The following is a 24,299-nucleotide window of genomic DNA, read 5'->3' as shown; positions in this document are numbered from 1 at the left end:
CAGTAGGCTCTAGTTTGTTGTCTATTTTATCCATCATATCAATAGTGAATGTGTGTCAATCCCATTTGGGGGTCTCATATTTTTCAAAGCTGTATGTATTTCAGCTCCGAGAGTCTAGGGAGTGAGGGCGCGGATGAGAGAGGTGCTGGGAGGGGCCAACACCAGGTGCGGTGGCTGGGAAAGTCAGAAGGGGGCAGCCAGGTTGTTCAGATGTGTTCTTCTAGGTTTGCGGAGAACTAAAAAGTTTTGAGCTGGAGTGTTAACGTGATTGGGTTTGCCTATTAGAGACATGGCTTTGTCTCCTGTGAGAGTCAGATTTGAGGCACAAAGATCAGAACAAATGGATTTTGTTGGGCCAGGTGGGAGAGGATGAGATTTGATTTCATCTCACAGTGAGAACACAGAAGAATGAATTCTCCATCTGAAAGGGAGAATCAAAAGGATTTGGAGATGAATGGGCTGTGGAAGTAAGGAATTGGGAGAGGGATCTTGAAGGCTGCTTGAAGGTTTCTGGAATGGCAACTAATAACACAGCATTTAAGGTTATTTAGAGTCTACAACTTTTTTTTTTTCTTAAACTGTTTTTAATGTTTTGGTTCCCCAGCATTAATAATAACTAGTGCATAGTGCTTACTATGTCAGGAACTGTTCTAAGCGCCCCATATACATTTTATTGAATCTAAAAGCTCATTAACTATAAGATGCACCATTATCCCATGTACTATTAGATGAAAAATTACTGCCAATTAAATATGCTTGACACACAAGACACATCCTGATTTCAAAGTAATAGATATCCTGGACTCAATGATTTATGGCATGCAATTATTTTATCTTTACGTCAAGCCCTCTGAGGCAGATTCTGTAATTATCCTCATTGTTCAAATGAGGAAACAGAGGCAGAGAGATTACAAAACTTGTTCTCTCCAGTCTCTATCCAGGTAGCCAGTGGTAGGGCCAGAGTTTGGATCCAGGCAGTGTGGCTTTAAAGTCTGTGCTCTTAGCTTCAAGGATAGGTACTGAATTCAAGTTCACTGCATTCAAGTTCATCCCAGTCTAATGACTGAATATTTGTGCTAGAGATGAAACTAGAAACACCCGAGAAGCAGCACCTGCTTTGTAGTTCCACCCTATAAAACACTGGATTGAACCCTCAGGCCAGTGACTGCAGGGAGGGTGCCATCCTGGCACCGAGGACTGAGAACACCTTGTTCTATCTGGCAGAAAACACTGCATTCCTTCCAGTGTGTTTCCTGACTCTAAGCTATGACATTTCTTGTTGGAGAGACAAGGTGTATAACTGGGCATGTTTGAAACAACCATCATCTGTCAGAGAGCTGTGCTGTTTTCAATATTCCAAAGGCCAAAATGTAGGTAACAAATAACTAGGACTTTGGGTCAGGATGAGGAGCGATTAATTGATACAATTTTAAATCAAGAAATCTTTACGAGAGTGTGCTATGTGCCAGGCCCAGGAAACCCAGAGATGAACTAAGCCCCAGACTTGTCATCACGTCTAGATGGAAGGGGTGGTCAGACAAGTACGTTACAACCCACAGAGGTAATTGTCATGGACTGAGTTCAAATCTTTCAAAGTAATCCAAGGATGAGGAAGTGGTGAGGGTGTAGCTGAAACATGATGGTTCATGTGTGAATTGCTGAAACTGGGTTTTATATATATGAGTTCAATACGCTATTATACTTCTAAATACATAAAACAAAATCCCTATGATAAATGAAGTAGAAAGAAAACAGGGTGAAGAACACGTTTAAAAGGAACTCTACACCACATGGAAAAAACCTAAGGGTTCACCAACAGATAAATTCTGTGTGTGTGTATGTCCATCAACACGTACAGTGGAATACTATTCAGTCATAAAAAGAATGAAACCTTGCCATTTGCAGCAACAAGGAAGAACTTGGGGGGCACTATGCTAAGTAAAATAAGTCAGTCAGAGAAAGATAAATATGTATGATATTGCCTATATATGTATTATGTTGATTCTAAAAACTACAGCAAACTAGCTGTAACAAAAGAAGCAGAGAGAGAGAACAAACTAGTAGTTATCAGTTATGGGGGACAATAAAGGGGTGGGGGAGTGGGAGGTACAAACCACTGGGTGTAAGACAGGCACAAGGATGCATTTATAACATGGGGAATATAACCAATATTTTGTACTAACTGTAAACTACAAATAATTATAAAAGTCAATATTTCCTAGTAACCTTTAAAAATTGTTTAGAAATTGATTTTTTAATTTTTAAAAAGGAGCCCATCCCAAGTTTAATTAAAGAAAGGAAATTTTATGGGCTTTATTTTTTTAAAAAATGACATTTTAATTAGCCTTGAGAAATTGTAACTTAAAGGCATCTAGCATAGCATGGCATCCACATTCATTATTTATTATTTGTAGGATTTTGTGTATTTTGGTAATAAAAATCTACTAAAAAACGCATTTATTCAGTACAGTGAAAGCATAGGAAGATGAGAAAAATATTCTACTCCAAGAATTCCTAAGTCCTCAGGTCTAGGCAACAATAAAGGTAGGTCTCTAAGTAACTGGATGATCATCAGAGAAACCACTTCATTCCTGATCACTTTTCTTAGGACATTTTTTTTTTTATCCTTTATGTGGAATTGCCAGGAAGGAAAAAAATCTTTCTCTACCCTTATAGGTTCCTTTGGCTGGTTTAAGAATTAAATTGACATCAGATAGACTAATATGAGAAAAATCAAGTAAAAGTGTACTAACATGAAACCACTAGACCATTCAGGTATGACCTAAATCATATCCCTTATGATTATACAGTGGACATAAGAAATAGATTTAAGGGACCAGATCTTGATAGATAGAGTGCCTGATGAACTACGGACGGAGGCAATCCACTCCAGTACTATTGCCTGGAAAATCCCATGGACAGAGGAGCCTGGTAGGCTACAGTCCATGGGGTTGCAAAGAGTCGGAAACGACTAAGCGATTTCACGTTCACATTCATGACACTGTACAGGAGACAGGGATCAAGACCATCCCCACGGAAAAGAAATGCAAAAAAGCAAAATGGCTGTCTGAGGAGGCCTTACAAATAGCTGTGAAAAGAAAAGCGAAAAGCAAAGGAGAAAAGGAAGGATATAAGCATCTGAATGTAGAGTTCCAAAGAATAGCAAGAAGAGATAAGAAAGCCTTCCTCAGCTATCAATGCAAAGAAATAGAGGGAAACAACAGAATGGGAAAGACTAGAGATCTCTTGAAGAAAACCAGAGATACTAAGCGACCATTTCGGTTTTTCCAGTAGTCATGTATGGATGTGAGAGTTGGACTGTGAAGAAGGCTCAGCACGGAAGAATTGATGAGTTTGAACTGTGGTGTTGGAGAAGACTCTTGAGAGTCCCTTGGACTGCATGAAGATCCAACCAGTCCATTCTGAAGGAGATCAACCCTGGGATTTCTTTGGAAGGAATGATGCTAAAGCTGAAACTCCCGTACGTTGGCCACCTCATGAGAAGAGTTGACTCATTGGAAAAAACTCTGATGCTGGGAGGGATTGGGGGTAGGAGGAGAAGGGGATGACAGAGGATGAGATGGCTGGATGGCATCACTGACTTGATGGACGTGAGTCTGAGTGAACTCTGGGAGTTGGTGATGGACAGGGAGGCCTGGCTTGCTGTGATTCATGGGGTCGCAAGGAGGCGGACACGACTGAGCAACTGAACTGAACTGAACTGAAGGGAACATTTCATGCAAAGATAGGCTCGATAAAGGACAGAAATGGTATGGACCTAACAGAAGCAGAAGATATTAAGAAGAGGTGGCAAGAATACACAAAAGAACTGTACAAAATAGATCTTCACAACCAAGATAATCATCATGGTGTGATCACTCACCTAGAGCCAGACATCCTGGAATGTGAAGTCAAGTGGGCTTTGGAAAGCATCACTACGAACAAAGCTAGTGGAGGTGATGGAATTACAGTTGAGCTATTTCAAATCTTGAAAGATGATGCTGTGAAAGTGCTGCACTCAATACGCCAGCAAATTTGGAAAACTCAGCAGTGGCCACAGGACTGGAAAAGGTCAGTTTTCATTCCAATCCCAAAGAAAGACAATGCCAAAGAATGCTCAAACTCCACACAATTGCACTCATCTCACACGCTAGTAAAGTAATGTTCAAAATTCTCCAAGCCAGGTTTCAGCAATACGTGAACCATGAACTTCTAGATGTTCAAGCTGGTTTTAGAAAAGGCAGAGGAACCAGAGATCAAATTGCCAACATCCGCTGGATCATGGAAAAAGCAAGAGAGTTCCAGAAAAACATCTATTTCTGCTTCACTGACTATGCCAAAGCCTTTGACTATGTGGATCACAATAAACTGTGGAAAATTCTTCACGAGGTGGGAATACCAGATCACCTGACCTGCCCCTTGAGAAACCTATATGCAGGTCAGGAAGCAACAGTTGGAATTGGACATGAAACAGACTGGTTTCAAATAGGAAAAGGAGTACGTCAAGGCTGTATACTGTCAGCCTGCTTATTTAACTTATATGCAGAGTACATCATGAGAAACACTGGGCTGGAAGAAACACAAGCGGGAATCAAGATTGCCGGGAGAAATCTCAATCACCTCAGATATGCAGATGACACCACCCTTATGGCAGAAAGTGAAGAGGAAGTAAAAGCCTCTTGATGAAAGGGAAAGAGGAGAGTGAAAAACTTGGCTTAAAACTCAACATTCAGAAAATGAAGATCATGGCATCTGGTCCCATCACTTCATGGCAAACAGATGAGTAAACAGTGGAAACAGTGTCAGAGTTTATTTTTTGGGCACCAAAATCACTGCAGATGGTGATTGCAGCCATGAAATTAAAAAACACTTACTCCTTGGAAAGAAAGTTTTGACCAACCTAGATAGCATATTCAAAAGCAGAGACATTACTTTGCCAACAAAGGTCTGTCTAATCAAAGTTATGGTTTTTCCAGTGGTCATGTATGGATGTGAGAGTTGGACTGTGAAGAAGGCTGAGTGCCGAAGAATTGATGCTTTTGGTGTTGGAGAAGACTGTTGAGAATCCCTTGGACTGCAAGGAGGTCCCACCAGTCCATTCTGAAGGAGATCAGCCCTGGGATTTCTTTGGAAGGAATGATGCTGAAGCTGAAACTCCAGTACTTTGGCCACCTCATGCGAAGAGTTGACTCATTGGAAAAGACTCTGATGCTGGGAGGGGTTGGGGACAGGAGGGGAAGGGGACGACAGAGGATGAGATGGCTGGATGGCATCACCGACTCGATGGATATGGGTTTGAGCGAACTCCGGGAGTTAGTGATGGACAGGGAGGCCTCGCGTGCTGCGATTCATGTGGTCGCAAGGAGTCAGACACGACTGAGCAACTGAAGTGAACTGAACTAAACATAAATACATGGGAGAAACTCGGGGAAACTACTCAGTTATTCAACGCACCAAAACGGTCAAAACCCTCACCTTAAATGCCATCATTGCTGCTGCTGCTTAGCTGCTAAGTCCTGTCCAATTCTTTGGGACTCCATGGACTGTAACACACCAGGCTCCTCTGTCCATGGAATTTTCCAGGCAAGAATACTGCTTGTTGTTGTTCAGTCACTAAGTCGTGTCTGACTCTCTGTGACCCCACGGACTGCAACACACCAGATTTCCCTGTCCTTCACTATCTCCCAGAGTTTGCTCAAACTCATGTCCACCGAGTCAGTGATGCCATCCAACCACTCCATTCCCCGTTACCTCCTTCTCCTCCTGCAAGAATAGTATAAGAAGGCAAAAAGAACACTGGAGTGGGTTGCCATTTCCTACTCCAGAGTTATCTTCCTGACCTAGGGACTGAACCTAAGTCTCCTGCATTGGCAGGTGGATTCTTTACCATTGAGCCACCTGGGAAGTCCAAATACCATCTTTCAGTTCAGTTCAGTCACTCAGTCGTGTCCAACTCTTTGCAACCCCATGAATCACAACATGCCAGGCCTCCTTGTCCATCACCAACTCCCGGAGTTCACTCAGACTCGTGTCCATCAAGTCAATGATGCCATCTAGCCATCTCATCCTCGGTCGTCCCCTTTTTCTCCCGCCCCTAATCCCTCCCAGCATCAAAGTCTTTTCTAATGAGTCAACTCTTCGCATGAGGTGGCCAAAGTACTGGAGTTTCAGCTTCAGCATCATTCCTTCCAAAGAAATCCCAGGGCTGATCTCCTTCAGAATGGACTGGTTGGATCTCCTTGCAGTCCAAGGGACTCTCAAGAGTCTTCTCCAACACCACAGTTCAAACGCATCAATTCTTCGGTGCTGAGCCTTCTTCACAGTCCAACTCTCACATCCATACATGACTACTGGAAAAACCATAGCCTTGACTAGACAGACCTTAGTCGGCAAAGTAATGTCTCTGCTTTTGAATATGCTGTCTAGGTTGGTCATAACTTTTCTTCCATGGAGTAAGCGTCTTTTAATTTCATGGCTGCAATCACCATCTGCAGTGATTTTGGAGCCCCAAAAAACAAAGTCTGACACTGTTTCCACTGTTTCTCCATCTATTTTTTATGGAGTGATGGGACCGGATGCTATGATCTTTTCTGAATGTTGAGCTTTAAGCCAACTTTTTCACTCGCCTCTTTTGCTAAAGACAAAAAATTGTTTTGGGCTCTGCTTTGAGACTTCAAAGGCAAGGAAGGCAACTGACATGGAGATTAAAAAGCAAATGTTTGGTAAACAAATAAATGCTTGCTGGGTACCTCAGAGACAATGGGACAGGTGGAAGAATTTTAACAGACTTTGCTAGGTTCCTCCCTGTCCACCACACCTAGTTCATGCTATAGTTATCTCTGGTGACAGCTCCCTTCCTAGAACAGGTCCTCTGGCTACATTCTGCTAGACAGAGAATGGGAAGGTCAAGTCTCTTCCCATGTTTTTTGGACTGTGATTGTTTTCAGATGGAACTAATGCACATCCCAAAGAGACATGTCGGGGTGGTGAGTTTTGCTCTTCTGGATGAATGCCAAATCCAAATGATGGGACTTTCCTGGTCCCTGCGGTGGATAGGAATCCGTCTGCCAATGCAGAATTCCATCCGGGTCTGGGAAGATCCCACATGCTGCCGAGCAGCTAAGCCCACCCGTTGGCCGCATCCACTGAGCCTGCAAGCCCAGACTTCACAAGAGAAGACACCGCAGTGACATCAAGCAGCGCAGTGAAGCCCAAGCATCACGAAAGAGCGCCACCCCGACCCAACCTCCGCAAGTAGAGAAATCACACGCAGCAAAGAAGACCGATTGCAACCAATTGATAAATACTTCCGAAAAAAATCCAGATGGGAAAAAAATCTTCATTTAATCATTTAATTTTCATCTTTGGCCACTCCATGCAACACGCGGGACCTTAGTTCCCAGAGCAGGGATTGAACCCGTACCACCTGCAGAGGAAGCCCAGGATCGTCGGGGCAGTCGCCCCCAGTTTTTCTTTTTAAAATACATCTCCAAAAGCATTTATTTCTATGGGAAGGTTGCAGAAACACTGGTGAGAACAGAATTTTACTGCCACCCCGCATTTGCTCACAGGTCTCCTTCTCTACTTGGCTTCATTGACTGGGAGCCCCCCGCCCCATTCCCGAAGGCTTCCTCAGCCCGGCCAGCCACGCCCTCCGGGGTACCTCAACGCTTCGGCCCGGGAAGCGACCCTAAGAGCTTCCTGCGTCTCTGCCATGAGGAGGGAGAGCGGTTTCGGCCCTCCCCATCTTCACATGTCTCCCAGGGGGCTGCCATCTCTCCGAAAGCCTCACCAGATCCTCTCCCCTAATTCCGTCACTTCCGGAGTCGGCCATTTTTTTCTCCCCGGCACCCGGAAGTGCGTAATCACCCAGCGCCGGCGCTCGCGCCTCACGCTGCTCATGCGCTCCGACAGGCTTTCTTAAGTTTCTGATGCTCCCTTGCTCCGCGGAGAGAGGGTCCCGGACAGGAACGGGGCTTGTTGCCTCCTCGGCGCCGCCATGCAGGTCTCCAGCCTCAACGAGGTGAAGATTTACAGTCTCAGTTGCGGCAAGTCCCTTCCCGAGGTGAGTCAGGTCGGGTCCTCCTCCTCGCGGAGGCCCCTGTCTCCTCCGCTCCGTCCCTGGCAGTTTCTGCTGGCCTCGGGCCGGCCCGGGTCTCGGGGAGGCTCAGAGGCGAGGCATGGTACCTGGGGAAGCTGATCGGTGCTGGGAGACGACGACCGTGCTGTTACCATGCCAGAAATTGGGCCTCGGGGTAATCAGGATGGATGAGTTTTTCTTGAACTATCTTGGGGGAAAGTTCTCTAGACAGAGGAAGTGTCCCTTTGGACTTGTATGGATGTTCAGAGCCGCTGCTACAACCAAGGAGGAAAACGTGGACAGTTTGGTTGACAGATATTTCTCCCCCGTTTAAATGCCCCTCATCAGCTTCCCTGGTGGCTCAGACGGTAAAGGATATGCCTACAATGCGGGAAATCCAGGTTTGATCCCTGGATCCGGAACATCCCTTAGAGAAGGGAAGGGCAACCCACTCCATTGTTGTTGTCTGGAGAATCCCACGGACTGAGGAACTGGTGGGCTACAGTCCCTGGGGTCGCAAAAAAGCCGGATAGGACTGAGCGACTAACACTTCGACTTTTTTCAGCTGTTCTTGAATTTCTGTTATATGCCAAGTTCTAGAAATACAGCAGTGAAGGGAAATGCAGGCTTTGCAGCTGCAGAATTTATGACATGGACACATTTTTGAACCTTGTTGAAGTTAACTTCATATCATTGAGTCTTTAGACGCCAAAACTGAAAGGGGCTTGGAAAGTCAGCGATTCTCTTCCAATCTTTTCATGTTAGAAATATGCAAATTTCCAGGGAGGGAAAAGGTGACTTGTCCAGGGGTCACACACCTAGGCTCTGACGCTTCAATGTTATTTCTTAAGAGTGATGGTCAAGCCACCGTGGAAGCACTACCAGTGAGAAGAAAATTTGGCAGAAGCTCTTTTCCACTTGAGACTACTTGTTAGACAGTTGTTTTTAAAACATGGCCCTTCCTACATGCTACCATTGGTCTGAGTTCTGCCGTTGGAAATCAGAATCAGTGTAGCTTTTTTCTTGTGTCCGACCCTAAAAGGTTTGGAGCCAAGGATCAGTTTCTTCTTAGAATTCAGGTTAAATAACTCCTTCTCCGGCTGTCACACAGCACGATCCCTCTCAGTTTGTTCTCCTCCGTGCATTTCCTGGGACGTGAGTACGTGCAGGCAGTCCTGAGCTAAGTGTTGGAATACGTGATGAACCGGTCAGATATGGTTTCCTGTTGGAGAAAAAGGTAATAAGTAAGCAAATAGAACAACTTCAGATACCGATAAGTGCTTTGGCTGCTGAGTGTCTATAAGAGAGCTCTTGTGGATGAAGTGTTCTGAGAAAGTGGTTTGGACTAAAGCCTTGAGGGCAGTCTTCTCTGCAAGAGGCAACCTTTGAGCAGAAACTTGGATGATGAAAAGGATGGAGTCTTGTGGCGATAAGGGGAAGAGTTTTTTTGTGCTGAGAGAACAGGTGTCAGTGACCTGCAGTGGAATGCACTTGGCACATTGGAGACACAGAAGCACCACGGTGGTGGCTGTGGAATGCTCAGTGGGATGGGAGAAGGGGGCCAGATGAGACTGAAGAGATGGGCCTTGTAGGCTCAGGTAGAAAGTTAGGGTTTTATTCTTAATGCTTATGGAAGCTATTGTTGGGTTTCAAACTGGCTACTCCGTGTCAGATTACTGCAGCTGGGGAGAGTGAGTGGGGATGAGTTAGATGGTCCAGCTGAGAGACTGATGCTTGGGCTAGGATGGTGGCAAAGGAGATACTAAGACTTGGTGGGGTAAAGGAGGTGTTTTGGAGATAGGCTAGTGGCGCTAGATAGGCTAGTGGCGCTTGCTAGTGGGTTGAATAGCGGTAGGGAGTTGAGGTGAAGGGAAGGAAAGAATCCAGAGAGGACTGTTAGGCTTTGGGTCTGAATGACTGGGGGCACCGTGTTGCTGATAGTTGAAATGGAGAATTGAGCACATTTTGCTCTACCTACTTCAAATGTAAGATCCACTAGGGTTTTTTTTTTCTCCCCCCCTGTGACGGCAGGGTGCCTGTCCAGTGCGAGATTTAAGTCATCAGCATCTCCGGAGCTCTTTTGCTGGGTTTCAGGTTAAATTATTAGGCATTGGTAAAGTGCCATTCTCTATTAGCGGTGATTTTATAGAACACAAAGAGGATGCCCGGAATCAGTGACAACTCTCAGGTCTTTGGTGAATTTTTAAAACTTAGCCTGATTCATTCTTGTACCGGACAGACTCTGTCTAGTGTGCTGTCCTGGAGTGCTGTCAGTTTGTACAGAAACTCCAGCATGAATTGTCTTTGCTTCCTGCCATCACTGTGGTACAGAATTTCTGGCCCTTTAAGGCCCCAGGCTCCCATTTAGAAGGCAGTCTCCATCCCCTTCTCTTTGCCCCATGGTCATGATGTATGAGCATCCCTCATAGGATGGGAATCATAGCATTGGGCTTCCCTCGTAGCTCAGTTGGTAAAGAATCCACCTGCAATGCAGGAGACCCCTGTTCGATTCCTGGGATGGGAAGATCCACTAGAGAAGGGATAGGCTACCCACTTCAGTATTCTTGGGCTTCCGTGGTGACTCAGCTGGTAAAGAATCTGCAATGTGGGAGACCTGGGTTCAATCTCTGGGTCAGGAAGATACCCTGGAGAAGGGAAAGGCTACCCACTCCAGTATTATGGACTGTATAGTCCATGGGGTCACAGAGTCACACACAACTGAGAGACCTTCACCTTCACTTTTCATGATGTATGAGACCAGCTGTTGAGTGAACTGGCCTCTTCTTGAGCATAACTTCTGAGAAGATAAATTGAATACCATATTAAAGGAGAGGCCCTGGTAATATACCTCTGTTTTGCTTGTCTTTTGTTGTTGTTTAGTTACTCAGTTGTTTCCAACTCTCTGCAACCCTGTGGACTGCAGCCCACCAGTCTTCTCTGTCCATGGGGTTTCCCAGGCAAGAATATTGGAATGGGTTGCCATTTGCTTCTCCAGGGGATCTTCCTGACCCAGGGATCGAACACAAGTCTCCTGCATTGGCAGGTGGATTCTTTACCACTGAGCCACCAGGGAAGCCCTTTGCTTGTGTTAGTTTGATGTAAAAGGACATGTCGATTGCCCAGAAATACAGTTTAACATCACCTCTAGTTGAAACATTATTGCCTCAAATGAAATCAGAACAATGTAATCACAAAGACTAGTATAAACCCACAAATCAGTGCTCTGAAGACAAAGGCAGGAGGAGAACTCTGACTCGGACTCAGGCCCTTCAAAGAGTGACATGTGTTCCAGTGTCCACCCTTCCTCAGGTATCACACATCACAGTGAGTGTCTTTAGGGGTGGGTCTGCGTGACCAAAGGGCCCTAAAGATTATAATGTCTGGTATCTAACATGGGCTGTACATTGGGTTTGTGCTTTTAGAAATGGTATCTGTTAATCTTTCTCTTGGTTTTCTTTGATTTCTTGAGCATATGTTTTTTTAACCTCGTGATTATTGACATTTTGGGAGGGACAGTGCTTAGCATACAGGCTGTCCTGTGCATTGTAGGAGGTTTGGCAGCATCCCTGACCTCTACCCACTAGATGCCAAGAGTGCCCACCCCATCCCACTGTGCCAACCAAATATGCTTTAAGAATTGCCAGATGCCCTTTGGAGGCAAAATTGCCCCTGGTTGAAAACCACTGCTTTAAGGTAATTGTACTTTATGGTGCTTCATCATTGGACCTGTTCATGCAATGGATTTATATTGCTAGCTAAAATAAGGTATAGTAATTACAGAACAAAATGTGGTGTCTGTGAATATGAGTTTTAAAAGTATCATTTCTTTATCATCAAGTCTCAGCTATTTATCTAGTTTTTTGTTTTGTAAAAAATATATTTATTTGAGATAGTTTCTTCATTTAATGTTTTGCTTTTTAAAATTTCACTTCAAGTGGTTCCATATATTAGTTATAGCCCATACTATTTGAGGCTTACTGCTTTCCCTTAGGTTGATTTAGATGAACTAGTTTTCTCTTGTGTAAAATTATGGTAGTTCTTAAAATTTATTGTCTAGTATAGGAAAATGCATACCAGGAAAAAATCTATATGGCAGGATGTAACAGTAGGGTTAGGATTACAGAGTATTTTCCTTTTCTATCTTACATATTCCTTCAAGTTTCAGTTTTTAAATATGAGCATGTATTATTTTTTGTAAGCAGAGAGACAGTTCAAGTAAATGTGTTTTAAAATGAAGTCTCTTTGCTTTCTTTAAGTGGCTTTCTGACAGGAAGAAGAGGGCACTTCAGAAGAAAGATGTCGGTGAGTATAATTTTTTTTTTTCCATTTCAGCCACATTTGTGATCCCTATTATAATGCTTTTACTTACTTATTGTTATATTTAAGTGAAGGTTCAGAAAAACAGTGGAATTCGTGCAGTGGGAAATGAACATTCTTGCCCTTTTCCTCTGAAGAAAACTTTTGTTGTGGTAAATACAGTCACCTGTGGGCGTGGGGTTTGATTTTCACCTACTCACATCGCAGTCAGTTAAGCCTCTTACTGTTTCATGGATGATGGCAGAAGTCATAAGACTCCTGGGTCAGAGACGAGGACCCCATGCATCATGTGGCACAGCAAATAGCGTGAACACCAGCATTCTTCTGTCACTTCCCTGCCCAGAGTCCCAGGGGGCACTCAGGGTGGCCCAGATGGGTGCTCTGCATGCAGTAGGCTTGTGCTGCAGCTGAGGAACACTGAATATAGGGGTCCACTGCCTTTAAAGTAAGTAGTAAGCCAGCTGGCTCTTTGTCTGGAGGAGACTCACTCGTAAAGCTCCCCAGCTGCATAAATAATGCTGAGAAATGACTCAGGTTAACGGACTGGCCAGGGCCTTATAGTCTTGCCATACCCACTGAAGCAATCCTAGAAGGACTAGCTGTCCTAGGTTCCGTAATTGCTTTATTTTCCAGCATGTTAAAATCTTTTTCCGTTTGTTAAATCCATCTGTCAGGTTTTGAGATATAGAGACGTTGGACCTTTTTTTTTCTGAACAAAGTAATTTTATATACAGGACATATAAACATGAACCCTGAAAGATCATTGTAGAAGATTTTTATTCTTTAAGTTATGACAGCAGGGAAGATAGGCTTGTAAGATCACTTTTTAACTTAAATCATTTCAGACAGACTTTTATTAAATTTTCTCTGTTACAACTTGTTATGTATGAAGAATGATTAACTTCCCATATATCTTGTTCAAGTTATTTTCTACAAATCAAAGACCTAAGATAATGGAGGGGTTTCTGGATGTGAGATAAATACCTCAAAGCAAGCATCTTGGAAAAGTAGGCTTTATATAGTATCTATAAAATTAGAAAATTAAGGACCTCCCTGGTGGTCTAGTGGTTAAGAATCCACCTTGTAACACAGAGGACGTGGGTTTGATCCCTGGTTTGGGAAGATCCAGAACATGCGGTGGAGCAACCAAGCCCCTTCACCACAACTCTTGAGCACGTGCACCTAGAACCCGTGCGCCACAACAAGAGAAGTCACAGCAACAAGAAGCCTACACCTAGGGAGTAGCCCTCTCTCGCCGCAACTATAGAAAGCCTGTGCTCAGCAAGGAAGACCCAGCGCAAACAAAAATGATAAATAATTTAATGTTTTAAATTAGAAAATTAAAACTTTAAATCAAAGGAAAAAAGCAATTGCTGCTTTCTCAATGCTTACTGATTCTGATTTCTTCTGTTTCTCTCTTTGCCACTCAGTGTTCAAGTGTGTAAGCGAACAGACTCAGATTATTTAGAGGAAAAATGTAGTTCACTGACTACATTCTAACCCATCTCAAAACTATCCCTGTCTTCCAAGCTGTGTGGTCCACTCCTCCTTAGCCGGTTCAAATCTTAGGTTCAGGTTTAGTGACTGAGGCAGTGAGGGGCTGGACAGTCATATGTGGTCCTTGCAGAGGGCACATACAGCAGCCAGCTAGAAGCCACACCCCCTTGTGTTAGGGAACCCGTTTTTGAGAGTCCATCTTAGTGTTTTAACCCAGAGAGGTTGCTGTAAGTCTTCTCTAGCCTGGATCCTATTGGCTTCATATCAGTGCTGCCAAGGAGAGGCAAAAGGCAGCTTGGTACCAGTTTCTTATATAAATTTTAAAAGATTTTAAAAGTTTAAGCTTATTATTTAGCCATGATCCATCATTGAATAACAGTAGTGGTTTAATGTTTATTCTGTCCCCCTTAATCCGGGACTTGAAACTGGATGCTTAATGCACTGTTATGGACATTTTTCCCCCCATTAACGGTGATACTCTTTGCTTTTTGAAAAGTACAAATAAAATAGTTTCGAAAAATAAGGTAGGAGCTGAGAGAAAATCTTGCTGTGTAGTGGGGCTGTGTTGGTGCCTTCCCAAGGCTGGGAGGCACTGGGTTTTTGTTGTTTATAGGGACTGCTCCAAAATCTCTGTCTTCCTGTGACACAGAATAAGCATGTGACCATTAAACCAGTTATGTATTTTCTTTCTTTGCAGATATCCGTAGGAGAATTGAACTTATTCAGGATTTTGAAATGCCTACTGTTTGTACCACTATTAAGGTATCAAAAGATGGGCAGTATATTTTAGCAACTGGTAAGCATCATTTTTGTTATAATTTAACATATGTTTCATACCAGGAAATGCTTTGGAGGAAAAGGGAAAATTATTCTAATATTTTATTATTAAAAAATTTCAAACATACAGAAATACTGGAAAAATTGTACAGTGAACAGCCATTTACCTGTCACCTTGATGCTTCAATAGTTTGCTGTGTTTGCTTTATCACCTGTCTATCCCATCTTTCTGCCATCCATCCGTCCACCCTGTGTTTAGATGCTTTTCAGAGTAAGTTGCAGATATTAGTATCTTTCACCCCTAAATACCTCAGTGTATATGTCATTAACTAGAGTTCAGTGTTTGTTTATGGCTTTTTAAAAAAATTTGCATGAGTAAATATTTTTGATGAGTTTGAACAAATGTATATGCCTATGTAGCCCAAACCCCCAGCAAGATCCAGAACTTTCCTTCCACCCAGAACATTCTCCTCACAGTCAGTCCCTGCCCCGACTCATGTGTCGCCAGGCCCCTCTCTGTGATTTACCTTTTCCCTACAGACAAATTTAGCCTGTTTTAAATAGATTCTTTTATATAAATGTAATCATGTACTGTGTATTTTTTTTGTGTAAGACCTATTTCACCTAGGACTTTGTATTTCAGATTCATTCATGTCCTTATATGTGTGAATGGTTCTTTTTTTGTTGCTGTTACCAAGCGATATTTCCTTCGAGGAATATGCCACACTCTGTTTATTCTTCAGTTGATGGACATCTGGGCTATTTTCATTATTTGGCTGTTACTGATAAAGCATTATAAACCATCTCATACAAGTCTGTTTTGAGGACGTTGCTGGGTCATAGGGTAGGTGTGTATTTAGTTTGATGAGAACCTGCTAGGTATTTTTCCAGAGTAGTCAGATCATTTTATACTCCCACCGACAAGGAGTGAGAGTTCCAGGAAAGGTCATTTTTATTATAATGACTTTCTCTATCAGGTACTAGTATTTCTTATGCTACTAAGACCTCGTGTTAGCAATAATTCATCAGTATGAAAAAAACCATAAAATATAGGGAACTTTTAATGTTTTGTCCTTTACAGCAACATTACTCAACCATTTTTGGTTGTAATTTTGCTCCATATATTCTAGATATTGTCCACTTACTTTTTATTGTTGTTTTTGGCTTGACATTCATCTATATCTCTTTTCCAACCACTTTCTTCTTTGACAGAACTTTTATACATCTACATGCCATTCTCTTTTGTTCTGTGTCAGTGGTTGCCTCATTACTAACACTATCCATGTTTTTTAGCCTCCAGTTTTATGTTCAGGATATAGACTACAGTTGTAGATTATATATAACATGTATATTACGTAGAGAGTATGTATGTGTAGATATACATACTACAATGTACTATAATGTGTGTGCTCAGTCACTCAGTCACGTCTGACTCTTTGTGACCTTGTGGACTCGAGCCCCCCAGGCTCCTTGGTCCGTGGGATTTCCCAAGCAAGAATACTGGAGTGGGTTGCCATTTCCTACTCCAAGGGATCTTCCCGACCCAGGGATCAAATCCTTATCTCTCACATCTCCTACATTGGAAGGTGGGTTCCTTACCACTGGTGCCACCTGGGAAGCCCGGCTATACTGTGTACTATTTTTAAGTGAGATCTTGGGCTTTGATGCATGTCAGAACCTATAGGACTACTTCATCACTTGCTTTTAGAAGTATCCTCATTGGTTTATGAACTTCCCTGATGGTCCAGTGGTTAAGTCTCTGTGCTTCCACTACATGGGGCATGAGTTTGATCCCAGCTTGGGGAACTAATTTCCCACATGCAGTAGGGCATGGCTAAGAAATTTTTAGATATAGAAATATCCTTACTGGTTTTAAAAATCAGTCTTTTCCTGATTGCAAATGTGATAATCTTATAAAAAAAAAATGTAACAGAAATACACAGGAGAAAATGGAAAAGACCCTAAAATTGTATTAAAATATACCAGGTGTCACTGTGCTTATTCCTCCATCGATTTTTGTGCAGAGGACTAGCACTGTCACAGTTGAGTTATACGGAAGGCGGATTGTATTAATATTACGAGCATCACCCTGCAGGGCTCACCTCTCTTGCTGCACTCACTCTGCGTTTCACTTCATACTGTATTTTGACAGCTTCCATGTCAGTGGTTACAGGTCTGTGTTATCTATCCTCTTTATAAGTTATGTAATGATCTACCATCATTTACATAACCGTTTCCCTCTCAGTGGACATTTAATTTACTTTCATCTTTTGGCCATTTGTAAATAATGCTTCAGTGAACATTCTTCATGTCTTTGGTACGCTTATGGGTGTGTTTCTGTAGACTAAATTTGTATAAATTGAAATAAAGATTTAAGATGTAAAAATATCACATATTTTACAAATACTGCCAGATTGTCCTTCAAAGAATTTGTAACAATTTAAACTTGTCACTGTACTTGCCTGGTGACTCAAACAGAAAAGAATATGCCTGCAGTGCAGAAGACCCAGGTTCGATCCCTGAGTTGGGAAGATCCCCTGGAAAAGGGAATGGCAACCCACTCTAGTATTCTTGCCTAGAGAATTCCATGGACAGAGGAGCCCGGCGGGCTACAGTCCATGGGATTGCAGAGTTGGACATGACTGAGCAACTAACACTTTCAAACTTTCACTTTCATGCTTGTTACCAAAGTATGAGAGTAGATTTTTTTTTAAATATCCACCTAAATGCAAATATTAACCAAGTTTTCATCTTGGCCATTTGATAGATAAAAACTAGTTTTTAAAAAACCTACTCTATTAGAATATTTGTGAAGTTTATTAGTTATTTGTATTTCATTTTCTGTGTCTTCCTTGTTTATATCCTTTGCTCATTTTTCCCTTCACATGTTGGAAAGGGCTGCTTTTAAATTCTTTTTGTTTGGTAAGCTTATAATTATCCTACTTGACTGCTAAACAAAAAGTATAATCAACATATCTGCAGGATATTGATAATAAAAAGTATGTCCTTTAGGTTTTACATCCCATCGAATTTTTTATAGGAACGTATAAACCTCGAGTTCGATGTTACGACACCTACCAGTTATCCTTGAAGTTTGAAAGGTGTTTGGATTCAGAAGGTAAGAGATTATATTTGAATTCACGAAAATAGTTTTTATATTTGGATACTTTTCTCCTTTTTAAGCTGGGTGTGGGTTGTGTATTAGTTACAGTAAATGTGGCAGCTTTGAAAATTCATTTCATTACTCATAGCTCTGTAGGTGAAGTCCCTGCAGGCTCGCCTGTGTCCTGTGCTTAGGACTGACCTCATGGTGTCAGCGGGATAGGACTCTTGCACAGGCCCTGGGCAGGATCTTTTTTCAAACTTGTAGGTGGTTGGCAGAACGCAGTTTGTTGTGGTTGTTGGGTTGAGGTCCTGCTTGCTGCTGGCTGTGAGCTGGGGGGCCACACTCTTCTTCTGGAGGCCCGTGTGCCTCACCTGGTCTCTGCCTCCTTCAAGCCAACAGCAGTTCCTTGTGCTCTAGATCTGCCTCTTCTGCTTCCAGCTGGAGAAAACACTCACTGTTTTTAAAGGGCTCGGGAGAATTATCAATCTCAGCTTTGCCATAAAATGTGACGTACTCACAAGAGTGGTGTATCCTCATGTTGACAGGGTCTACCCACACTGTCCAGAGCAGGGGACCGTACCGGGGGAAGGTCAGTGGGGTCGTTCTTAGAATTCTGCCTGGTACCAGGGCAGGTTGAGATGGGGAAGTTCATCTCCAACATGGAGATGGCCCCATGTTTGAGGTGAGGGAAAAGACATTAATGGAATTTGTATTCTCCTAACTTGTTTCACTGTTATTTTAAAAAAAGCAATACAAACTCCATGTGCTGCTAGTAGTAACTGTTTTCACTCTTTAGTTTTGTTTAACAGGTATACTATGAATGAGTAAAAAGTTACTGTTACCTTTTTTCAAGCAAACATTTTTGAGCTTTTAATGTTTGTTATTTTACTTTGAACATCTCATAAAAACTGTGGCAAAATTTACAAATCATTATATTTGGTGAATTTATTATCTAATTTGCTTCAGTTCTGTAGAAAATGTAGCTGATCTGTATTAAGAAACTATAAAAGGTTTAACTTTCCACTTGGTGTTTTTTTTTTTCCCACTTGGTGTTTTGAGGGCAATATAGTATGACATCTTTGTTCTTATTTTATGTAGGTGGCAAAAAAGGAAGCAAAACCCAGCGTTTGTATATAATATTTGTGTTGAATTAGAATCTTTGCATCAATTTTATTAAAAATATTGATAATTATATTTTTCTTACTACTACTTATTTTTCAGTTGTCACCTTTGAAACTTTGTCTGATGACTATTCAAAGGTATGTTTTATAGCATTGGTTTGTACTGCCTGTGCTCAAGAAATGAATGAGTGGAGTTTATTTTTATGATGAGTGTTTTTATGGTATTTCCATGGTTAAATTTGAAGTGGCTATGCAGCAGCAGCAGCACGCAGTAAAATAAGATCTATTCTTTGCTATTAATATCTGTTCAGTTTGTCTTGTGAATGTGACAACAGGGATGGAGACAGTCTTTGGCAAGTCTGATATCAAAATAAGTTTTCCATAGCATGTATGAATAAGACATTACGTATATTTTTAGGAATTGGTAGCTGTCATCTTTTTAGACCACCTTATATCCTAGGTGTGTGATTTTCATTATTGCGTTTAAAGTAGTATTATTTGCCAGCTTGCTTTCAGTTTCTTACTCATGTGAAAAATACAATAGCAGGTTGTTTGTTTAATATTAACTGTGCAAGTAAGTGGTTGTGGTATATACTGAAGCAGTTCAAGACACGGCTTATATGTTTACATTTGCTTTTTTTCTTTTTTGGTGCCATTAATGTGTCTTTCAGCTCTGTGGTCATTTTCAGCAGTTATAGAATTGTCAGTAGAAGTGCCTTATTAAATTCAAAATGAAAAATTTTTAGTGATGTCAGGTGTCATTGTGAAGGAAAATCGAAATTTCAGAGCTGGTATGTTTTATATATTGTCTACAGTTCTGGCAACTATGGAATACAGTTTCTATAGCCTGTGGGAGCTATTTATCATATGTTTCAGAATATTCAATTTTATGATATATTTTCTCTAGATACTGATAAATTTGTTTGTAAGTCTTTCAGTTACAAGGTAAAGCTTGCCAAAAAACCTATCTAGAATGCAGGAAGACATTAAGTAACTAATGGAGAGGTTGATTCTTAACATATTTCTTAGCTATGATGGTGAGTTGTGTTTATACACGTGTGTTTACAGAGAGCAAGGAGAGGACAAAACGAGAGTTTTTCTTGCTTTGCCAGTTTCAGTGATGATGAAATAAACACTTTATCTAGAAACCTAAGCAAACTAATTTTCTTGTTTCATTTTCAGATTGTCTTCCTGCATAATGATAGATACATCGAATTTCATTCACAATCAGGTTTCTACTACAAAACCAGAATACCAAAGTTTGGGCGAGATTTCTCTTACCATTATCCATCCTGTGACTTGTACTTTGTTGGCGCAAGGTATTGGGTCTAATCACCCTTTGATTTCTATTCTTACAGTGGAGGAGAGGGATTAAAAGAAGACTAAGACATTATCTCTGCCTTGTGGTTGCTCAGAGGGTGTAGTTCCAAAGTGACTGGCTCATTTAAGAGTCACATCCTTAACTTTCATTGGCATGGGGCTCTAAATCTAGAGACATGGTGACCCCGTAGGGCGATGGTGGTGGAAAGTCAGTATCTTAGCCCCATTGCATGCGTTGTAAAACATTATTCTTAAATGCTGCCTTCTTTATGATTATCCATTTTAGAAAACTGAGAAAACATGAAAAAGAATAAAGAGAAAAGTCACCTGTCCTATAATTATGCCACCCAGAGAAAGCCCTTAGTAGTATTTTGCTGTTACTTCATTGTAGTCTTGTTCTTATATACACTTATAGATGCATTTTGGATCTCCTATTCTCCTGTTATTTGTAAATAATATTCTACTTAACAACTTCATAATGTTTCATAATATTCTACTTAACAACTTCATAATTTTTCCTTGGCACATGGATGGTTGAAATCACCCGTATGCATGAACAAATTTACAAATAAGGTCATTATCTTTTAGGTTTAGAGTACATTTTTGTATCAGTTTTACCGTGGGAAGTGATGCCTTATGACAGATATGTTTCTAAAAATTATACTTACTTGAAGAAAAGTTCCTTTAGTTTACTGGATTTTTAACCCTTTCATTGTTTGGCAGCTCGGAAGTTTATAGATTGAACTTGGAACAAGGACGGTACCTGAACCCTCTACAGACAGATGCTGCGTGAGTGTTGTTATAAGAATCCTGCTGTATTTATTTCGGCCAGGAGATGGAGCCAGACTCCCAGTTTGTTGTCACATAGCCTGTGTTGCATTTAATCAGAGCTCTCTGGGCAGCTTAGGTAAAAGAGTAATGTTAAATTTTCTCCTACACACAAAAAAAATCGCTAAAAGACCTGGAGATGTCTTAAAATTAAAAAAAAAAATTTTGTATCTATCCAAAAAGGTTTTAACTCACCTCAGAAATTGTTATTGTTTTTTTCTGTGTTCTTTAAATTTTCATTCATTATTTTAATTTTCTGATATTTTCTCTTATAGGGAAATTTTGAATTAACTCAGAGTAGCGTTTTTTTAAATTTTATTTTTTGTGTTTTTGCTAGTGGACATTTAAGATTTTTTCACGTTTTCTTTTTATCATGTGTTATAGTCTTTACTTTTGTTTTATTCATAGAGAAATATTTTAGGAATGAATCTGTCATAATGTTAATACTGAGTAGTAGCAACAGCAACACAGTAGTGAAAGCGCTTACTGTGTGCCGGTCTTTATTCAGGATTTTATATATATTCACTCATTTGAAGCTTATAGCAAAATTTTACAGTGTAGGTACTATTATTACCACCATTTTACAAATAGTACAGCTGAAACTCAGAGGTAAGTAGCTTGTTTAAGGTCACACAGCTAGTATGGAGTGGAAGCTGGATTACTTCTCATCTAGGTATATAAAGTGGAGAAGGCAATGGCACCCCACTCCAGTACTCTTGCCTGGAGAATCCCATGGAGGAGGAGCCTGGTGGGCTGCAGTCCATGGGGTCGCTAAGAGTTGGACACGACTGAGCGACTTCACTTTGACTTTTCACGTTCATGCATTGGAGAAGGAAATGGCAACCCACTCCAGTGTTCTTGCCTGGAGAATCCCAGGGACTGGGGAGCCTGGTGGGCTGCCGTCTATGGGGTCGCACAGAGTCGGACATGACTGAAGTGACTTAGCAGCAGCAGCAGGTATATAAAGAGCTTGCTAGAGTTTCCTTATTGCTTTGAAAGGGATTTTTAAAGGTTGGATGAACAGGTAATGATAAAAACCGGTAAACTCTTGTTACCTTTTTTTTTTTCCCACATTGCTTTGAAATACCAATTTTATTTTCTTAAATTGTAACACCATGATGCATCCTTGAATAATAAAAGAGTTATCTGCTCTTTACTTCCAGAATTTCCTGTTTATAATAGTAACTGATATTTATTGAGTGTCTTATAAACTATAGACACTGTGCTGAGGTTTTATAGTTTTTTCATTTAATCCTCATGATGACCATTTGAAGTTGGTGAAAAGCGTTTTGCAGAGAAAAGAAAATTCAAGCCTAGAAACGGTGGACTCAGTAGGCTGGTCACGCCTCTGGATTGGTGTTTTTTAGCCTGTGTTATTTTGCTTTGGGAGAAGATTATTGAGAAATTTGCTCTTGTGGCAGTAGGATGGTGGTTTTGAAGCAAGCCCTTCCACGGCTCATCCCCGGGCAGGTAGGGTGTCACCCCGCCGTCTGAAACTCCAGGGCCCTTGTGCTGCCTTGGTGCTTTTCATGTGCAGATGATCGAGAATCTGCTGGCTGCCGCCTTCTCCACAGTAGTGGGTTCCTGTTTGTTTAGAAAGTTTTTTGAGTGTCCCTCCCTGGCTCAGAGGTTAAAGCATCTGCCTGCAATGCGGGAGACCTGGGTTCGATCCCTGAGTTGGGAAGATCCCCTGGAGAAGGAAATGGCAATCCACTCCAGTAGTCTTGCCTGGAGAATCCCATGGATGGAGGAGCCTGGTGGGCCACAGTGCATAGGGTCGCAAAGAATCGGACTGAGTGACTTCACTTTTCCCCTAAAGCAGATGCTAAAACTCTCTCCCTTATCGCTCTACTGTTTTAGGGAGAATAATGTTTGTGACATAAATTCAGTGCATGGCTTATTTGCCACAGGAACGATAGAGGTAAGCATACATTGACTTCATTTTGAAAAACATTCGCCCTGCATTTGCTAACAGAGTTTGATGTAAAGACAGGGTTACTTGGTTCCTAAGAGCAGAGTGCTGATGGCGAGACAAGCCCCTGGTTTGCTTTTCACGTGAACGGTGGGTCATGTTCCTCGGAGACACAGCTGTGCTCTTGCTGCAGACTGTGCCCCTCGGGGTTGGATTTGGCCTTGGGGGTGGGGGGCTGTCATCACTGGGGGTGAAGCTGATAGTTGCCAGCTCTTGTGGCGACCACTCTTGCTCTTCACCAGCTCTCTGCTGCTTGTTAGTTTTATGACTGCGTTCCTTTCCCTGAGGCTTATTTTTTTCATCAGTGAAATGGAGATGATAAAAATTACTTGCCACCTGTGTGGAGGCGCTGTGCTGGTGAAAATCACATGGAAGAACCTACATGAGAGCATTATCAGCTGTAAGGGGACATGGAGTGTGATTTGGACATCCTGTATAGTAGCACTCAATTATGCATGTTTGCATTTTAAACTATGTAACACCTTTGATTCAGTTTCTTTCATACTTAGGAGTTTTTCTAGATTTGCTTTTTTTAAATTACAATATTGTTAAACACAGTATAAAAAAAAGGTATATATGTCAAAAATATATTGTTAAAAAATGCCCTCTGTACCTTCAAGTCATCAAGTCCTACACCAGAGGTGACTCTTTAATGACTTGTAATATTCTTCTTTCGTTTTTGTTTTTCTTTGTTTATGCATGTATGCATATGTTTTAGTAACATGTTTTTAAATATTTTTCACAAAATTGAGATTATGCTGTGGTTCTTCATCTGCTTTTTTTTTTTTTAATGTAATGCTATATAATGTACGTGTTTATACACTGGTGCTTGTAATTACTTGGAAAACTAAGGTAATTGTTTAAAACTGGTGGGTAAGGTTCCATTGTGTAGATGTACTGTAGTTTATTAAACCAATTCATATGGATGAAATGTAGATTTCTTTACTCAAATCATTTTTAGGTTAAAAGATTAAGATTTGAAATGGATCACCTAAGATTGATTTAATGGAAATATATAAAATTATGTTGACCTTGTTAGAAAAACTACTATGCCAAAGTTAGGCCAGTGAAGCATTATCTCGCTAATTACTTTTCTTGAGATTACCAAGGGGAAGTTTTAAAATAATTTCCTTGAAAAATTTGGTTATTTGAATAGAGTCCTTATAGAGCAAGCTAGGCTAGACACCAGGAAACGTGCTGTGTAAGAGAAGTTGTGAATTAGAGCAGGCTTCTCTTGCACCAGCTGTTTTAAGACCAGCCATGAGACTTGTTGAAGAGGGC

General features: G+C 41.4%; 2 protein-coding genes across 3 annotated transcripts in view; one reads left to right on the top strand and one right to left on the bottom strand.

Annotated features, from left to right (window-relative positions):
- The window catches only part of ATP6V1C2 (ATPase H+ transporting V1 subunit C2), a 92,369-nt gene extending 84,568 nt beyond the window's left edge, over window positions 1-7,801 (bottom strand). For both annotated transcript variants that reach the window (XM_027966523.3, XM_042245787.2), the window contains exon 1: window positions 7,664-7,801. The gene's annotated coding sequence lies outside the window, so the exon portion shown is untranslated. The remainder of the gene's footprint in view (window positions 1-7,663) is intronic.
- Window positions 7,802-7,861: 60 nt separating this feature from the next.
- NOL10 (nucleolar protein 10) overlaps window positions 7,862-24,299 on the top strand; it is a 94,604-nt gene continuing 78,166 nt past the window's right edge. The window contains exons 1-8 of the mRNA XM_004005682.6: window positions 7,862-8,065; window positions 12,337-12,382; window positions 14,592-14,690; window positions 17,712-17,789; window positions 18,999-19,036; window positions 20,081-20,217; window positions 20,942-21,007; window positions 22,907-22,967. Coding sequence (XP_004005731.1) covers window positions 8,000-8,065; window positions 12,337-12,382; window positions 14,592-14,690; window positions 17,712-17,789; window positions 18,999-19,036; window positions 20,081-20,217; window positions 20,942-21,007; window positions 22,907-22,967 — 591 coding nt within the window. The 5' untranslated portion in view covers window positions 7,862-7,999. The remainder of the gene's footprint in view (window positions 8,066-12,336; window positions 12,383-14,591; window positions 14,691-17,711; window positions 17,790-18,998; window positions 19,037-20,080; window positions 20,218-20,941; window positions 21,008-22,906; window positions 22,968-24,299) is intronic.

The sequence above is a fragment of the Ovis aries genome, chromosome 3 (genome assembly GCF_016772045.2).
Source record: "Ovis aries strain OAR_USU_Benz2616 breed Rambouillet chromosome 3, ARS-UI_Ramb_v3.0, whole genome shotgun sequence".
Taxonomy (NCBI): domain Eukaryota; kingdom Metazoa; phylum Chordata; class Mammalia; order Artiodactyla; family Bovidae; genus Ovis; species Ovis aries.
Note: the sequence above shows the minus strand (reverse complement) of the source record. Positions and strands in the feature narration are given on the sequence as shown.